Raw genomic sequence first — 6,256 nt, forward strand, 5'->3', positions numbered from 1 at the left:
ATAGAAATGTTAAATTCATTGAACCTTAAAACTGCAATGGAACCAAATGAAAATCAGATAGTAGAAGAATTATTTTTGCAGAAATGTTAATATATCTGGAATTCAAGATATAGTTAGTATATCTACAATTTCTATAAGCTATATAGTCCACGTTCCCAAGATATCTTCAAGGTTTGACTGGTTTATGATTTGTTTTTAATTTTATTTTTTTAGAAAGAAAGACCACAAAATATCTAAACCCTATATAAACTACTAAAAACGAGTCTTAACGTCGTTCACTTTTCAACCTTCAATCTCTCAAACGCAAAATCGGTCTTGTTCAAATGGCATCATCCACCGGCGAGAAAGGCCTCATCGTGAGTTTTGGCGAGATGCTCATTGACCTTGTCCCTACCGTATCCGGCGTCTCCCTCTCTGAATCCCCCGGATTTCTCAAAGCTCCCGGCGGTGCTCCTGCCAACGTTGCCATCGCCGTGTCACGTCTCGGAGGTCGCGCAGCCTTCGTAGGAAAGCTTGGTGACGATGATTTCGGTCACATGCTCGCCGGAATCTTGAGAAAGAACGGTGTTGCTGATCAGGGGATCAATTTCGACAAAGGAGCAAGAACTGCACTCGCTTTTGTGACTCTGCGTTCTGATGGAGAACGAGAGTTTATGTTTTACCGGAACCCTAGCGCCGATATGCTTCTTCGTCCAGACGAACTGAATCTTGAACTAATCAGATCCGTACGTAAATCTTTCTCTCTCTGTTTTTAAGATTTCAAGATTTTAACTCCTTTAGTTTCACGTGTAAATTTAACCCTTGTTGTATTTGTTTGTGCAGGCGAAAGTGTTTCACTATGGATCAATAAGTTTGATAACAGAGCCATGTAGGTCGGCTCACATGAAGGCAATGGAAGTGGCGAAAGAAGCCGGAGCTCTTTTGTCCTACGACCCAAACCTGAGGGAACCTCTTTGGCCATCCCCTGAAGAAGCTCGGACTCAGATCATGAGCATATGGGACAAGGCTGACATCATTAAGGTCAGTGACGTGGAGCTTGAGTTCTTGACCGAAAACAAAACGATGGATGACAAGACAGCGATGTCTCTATGGCATCCCAATCTGAAACTCTTGCTTGTTACTCTCGGCGAAAAGGGATGTACTTATTTCACAAAGGTATTAATAACATTGTTTTTTTGGTTTCTTGTTGATAAAGAATGGTTACTTATAAATAAAAAAACACAGTGTAGAAATTCCATGGAACTGTTGAAACTTTCCCTGTGGATGCGGTGGATACTACCGGAGCTGGTGATTCTTTCGTTGGTGCACTTCTGCACCAGATTGTTGATGATCAATCAGTACTCGAGGTGAGTACTCATCAATATTGAATGAATCTTCCTTCATTCATTGTTCGATCAAAATATGATTTACATGATTACCACTTTATTTCATTTTCTTAGGAGGAAGTGAGATTGAGGAAAGTTCTAAGATTTGCAAACGCTTGCGGAGCCATCACGACCACTAAAAAAGGAGCCATTCCAGCTCTTCCCTCATATAGTGAAGCTCAATGCTTTCTTAAAGACAAAAAGAAACGTCAAACTTATCTCAAGTTCTCAAAATTATGTTGTACGGCTTCTCCTTGTCAATTGTGATTTTTTTGTAATGTGTTAAGACTTAAGAGACCATAGGAATTATTGACGTGTTCAATAATTGTTAGAGTGTTACCTTTTAATATAAAACAAAAAAAAATCATTTTATTTTCCTTTTTTGGTTCCGTCTCTCCTCTCTCTCCAATGGTTGTTTGATATAATTTTCTACAAAAATTTATGTTAATTTATTAAAAAGCTTTAAAATTAAAATTAATAAGAGAGATTATAATATTATTAATATTTATAAATATATTAACAACTCCAGAAAATTAATATTACTATGTTTTGAAAGTATATTTACTACAACCTTATAATGGTTAAATATATATCACTTAATATTAAATATTACTACAAAAAAATATATCACTCTTATGTCCATCAAAAGAATTAATCTAAAGAAAAACATCAAAAATTGCATCTTAGAAGAGAATGAACATAAACACTGAACTGAATTCAATATTAAAACTTGTAATTTTATACTATTATTTATGCTAAAGAGATGTGCTTTTTTGGTACACAAATGGCATCTCCATCAATGGGGCATCTCCATCAATGTAAAACAAAGTTGCTTAAAACACCAAGGGACAGACGCCTCCACTGATACAAAGTCCAATTTAGAAAATTTCTATTTTCTAAAGCATAAAATTTCCAAAAATATTATATACATGATTATGTTATTCTTCCGATTACTTTTTTTTTTCTTTTTCTTCCGATTAGCAATTTATGTTAACATACACCTTTTTACATCTCTAGGTTTATTGGTTTATGTATTTCAATTAATTTGAAAATTCTACTCAAAATCATGTACGTATTATTATATCACTGGTTATTTAAAAAAATTATCCAACGGTAGTGATGGTGAGATAGGAGCAGAGAAGCCTAACTTTCTCAAATTCCGTTTGATACACGGACCCACCTGACGAGGATCATAGCCATCGATCGGGTGGGGACAGGAAACCTCTTTATCTCCCAATATAACGATACAGGGACCACAGCTACCTCCTTCGAAGGCTTCTGCATTATTCAAGAAATCAAGACTTTAAACTGTAAAACAAAAACAAATTCAAAACATCGGATGGTACGTAGATTGAGACGATTAAAGCAACGAGAGAGAAACAGAGTAACACGCCGTATCAAACACTTGTGGATCAAATATATAGTAACTTTAATGAGTCGATGAATATCTAAGAACCATAAGGAGCGAGAAATTCACCTGAGAGAGATAAGTAGAGCTGGTTTGGTTTCGAAACCCCTAATTTAAAGATAAAATAAAATACCAACGCAGCAAATATGTATATTTGGCTACTCTTTCTTTCTAAAGCATCCAACGTACATAATTTTCGGAAATTATTTTATATCCATATTTATCATTAGATTAAGGATGTACCAGACTAGTTACTTCAATCGGTCCATTACTTAATTTTTGTATGGTGAAAAAAGAAACTAAATAGATAACGTACATATGAATTTTCTTTTATTTCTGTCAAAGAATGAGTGAGCAGATTCAAGAGTGTATTGTTCTTATCCGCTATCCAAATTTTTAATTTCCATGATTAACTTTATACAAGTCCAATTTTTTTTATCATAACCATATAGAAATGTTGAATTCAGTGAACGTTAAGATATATGATAACAAAAAAATTGTTTCAAAACCGTTTATAGAAAAAAAAAAAACACAATCTCTTACATGACTAGTAAGATCCATTGAACCCTAAAAGAAGTATTATCTACAATTACAGGAAAAACAATTGAAAATCATATTGAAGAATCTTTTGCAAAATTGTTTGAATGAATCTTCCTTCCTTCATTGTTCGATCAAAATATGATTTACATGATTACCGCTTTATTTCATTTTCTTAGGAGGAAGTGAGATTGAGGAAAGTTATGAGATTTGCAAACACTTGCGGAGCCATCACGACGACTAAAAAAGGAGCCATTCCAGCTCTTCCCTCAGATAGTGAAGCTCACAGCTTTCTTAAAGACAAAAAGAAACGTCAAAACTTATCTCAAGTTCTCAAAATTATGTTGTACGGCTTCTCCTTGTCAATTGTGATTTTTTTGTAATGTGTTAAGACTTAAGAGACCATAGGAGTTATTGACGTGTTCAATAATTGTTAGAGTGTTACCTTTTAATATAAAACAAAAAAAAATCATTTTATTTTCCTTCTTTGGTTCCGTCTCTCCTCTCTCTCTCCAATGGTTGTTTGATATAATTTTCTACAAAAATTTATGTTAGTTTATTAAAAAGCTTTAAAATTAAAATTAATAAGAGAGATTATAATATTATTAATATTTATAAATATATTAACAACTCCAGAAAATTAATATTACTATGTTTTGAAAGTATATTTACTACAACCTTATAATGGTTAAATATATATCACTTAATATTAAATATTACTACAAAAAAATATATCACTCTTATGTCCATCAAAAGAATTAATCTAAAGAAAAACATCAAAAATTTCATCTTAGAAGAGAATGAACATAAACAATGAACTGAATTCAAAATTAAAACTTGTAATTTTATACTATTATTTATGCTAAAGAGATGTGCTTTTTTGGTACACAAAGGGCATCTCCATCAATGGGGCATCTCCATCAATGTAAAACAAAGTTGCTTAAAACATATTGTAAAACAAAGTTGCTTAAAACAATTGAAAATCATATTGNTTCATATGGACTTCTTGTTATTGATTTGGATTTCTTCTGGAATCTTTTTTTTATCATAACTCAGTTTGATCTGTGATGTTGCAGGATCCACAAGTTGTCACTGGATCCCATGACACGACCATTAAATTTTGGGACCTTCGATATGGTATGTCTTTATCATTCTAACCGTCTGCTTTGGACTTAAAAGCCATACTTATCCCTTCTCATTGTATAATCATTGGTGCAAGTGTATGGTTTCATTTGAATATTGCTGGATTATATTATATGCAGGCAAAACGATGGCAGCAGCACTAACACATCACAAGAAGTCTGTCCGAGCAATGACTCTCCATCCTAAAGAGTATGTATCGTTGCATGGCATCCACCTTGTCAGTCTTTCCAACAGCCGAGTCTTTAAGACGCTCATCCTAGTTTTCCTAATGTTCTCTCTTTGTTTGTAGGAATGCATTTGCTTCTGCATCAGCTGACAACATCAATAAATTTAGTCTCCCAAAGGAAGAGTTTTGCCACAACATGCTTTAAGTCTTTGCTGGATAGATATATACCATTTGTTGGGCATCTCTAGTGCTTTTTGAAATAAAAGAGTTTTCATATAAATTAAACAGTTTTATTTAGTTGATGTGTTTGAACAATGTTGTCTTTCTCCATGAAACAGGTCACAGCAGAAAACCATAATTAACTCTAATGGCTATGACGAGGATGGTGTAATGGTCAGTGGAGGATATTTATTTTATTACTGAATCTCTTTCATTTTCAACTAAAATTGATTCTATGTTCATTTAACGTAGTCAAGTTGGAGTCTTTGATGAAGAAGACCAAATAAGAAAGGTAATGGTAAGTTTTTTTTGTGAAGAACCTCATATGGGTTCAACCAACCACTGGAGGAGGAAAAAATTAAGAACTCTTAAAAATGTTTTTAAAGATTAAATTTTACAAAATTAATAACAAACATAGTGGTCAATGGACCATTGGAGATGATGGTCTTAGTATCTAAAATAACTATACTATTGACGTTCGTGATATATTTTGTTTGTTTTCATTACAGATCATGATCATTGATCGCGATCAGGTCGAAATGATAACCATTTAGCAAATATTTGACAATAAACGGTATTTAAATAAATTTGATGTTTTTTTTAAAAAAAGTATGGATTTTATGACTACTGTATGTTAAAATTGAATATTAGAGGGTTTAGGATTTGGTGTCATGTATTCTTCTTTCTTTTGGTTTTTCTTGTATGGCTCTTTTGGGCTTCTAACCTCTGCGAATGTATCAGATTATCCATAGGCCACAACTTACGGGCTTTAATTTAGGCCCACTAGTTTGGTGAATATATAGGGGGAGTACATCACACTTGTAGTAGAAACCCTACCGGATCGAGAACTTTGTCTCTGTGTCTGTGATTTGTTGAAGTTGATAGAATGGTTCAGATGAATGCGGAGCCTGAGTACGCGACAGCTAAAATAGCGGTGTGGTGGGACATGAAGGGCTGTCCGATTCCCCGCGAGGGTTATGATGCTCGTCAGGTCCGTCCGAGCATAGAAGGGGCGTTGAAGGAACTAGGCTACTCGGGTCCTGTCTCCATCACCGGGTATGGCGACCAAAGACAAACCCCTTATCACATCCTGAAAGGGCTCTCTTCCACCGGAGTCAGTCTTGCACACATCAATCCCGGTTAGTCCAATTGCTACATATCGATCTCTGAATTTAGGGGTTTAAAAATTTCAACAAATTCTAAGTCCCTTTTGCCTTTTGATTGACTGAAACAGAAAGCATATACTCACTCATGTATTCGAATATGCTGGAGTGGCGAGAAGATAATCCTCCTCCGGCTTCAATGATGCTCATATCCGACCAGTGGCGAGAAGTCTTCTCTTGGGATCTGGCCCGTCTACAACAGCAGACGAAATACGACTTTTTTCTGGTTTATCCATCAAGGACTCGCGCATGCTCG

At 34.7% G+C, this 6,256-nt stretch overlaps 1 protein-coding gene across 1 annotated transcript; it reads left to right on the forward strand.

The window, feature by feature from the left end:
• LOC104754755 (probable fructokinase-3) lies at positions 324 to 1,651 on the forward strand. The gene is made up of 4 exons (XM_010477021.1): positions 324 to 725; positions 823 to 1,155; positions 1,230 to 1,346; positions 1,440 to 1,651. The coding sequence occupies exons 1-4, from the start codon at positions 324 to 326 to the stop codon at positions 1,629 to 1,631; spliced, it is 1,044 nt and encodes a 347-aa protein (XP_010475323.1). The 3' UTR covers positions 1,632 to 1,651.

This window comes from Camelina sativa, chromosome 17 (assembly GCF_000633955.1).
Source record: "Camelina sativa cultivar DH55 chromosome 17, Cs, whole genome shotgun sequence".
Classification (NCBI taxonomy): Eukaryota; Viridiplantae; Streptophyta; class Magnoliopsida; order Brassicales; family Brassicaceae; genus Camelina; species Camelina sativa.

Coding starts and splice junctions, on each gene's coding strand:
- LOC104754755 (XM_010477021.1), top strand. CDS start 324: ATGGCATCATCCACCGGCGAGAAAGGCCTCATCGTGAGTTTTGGCGAG. Junction 726..822: donor ATCTTGAACTAATCAGATCC/GTACGTAAATCT, acceptor TTGTTTGTGCAG/GCGAAAGTGTTTCACTATGG. Junction 1,347..1,439: donor ATGATCAATCAGTACTCGAG/GTGAGTACTCAT, acceptor TCATTTTCTTAG/GAGGAAGTGAGATTGAGGAA.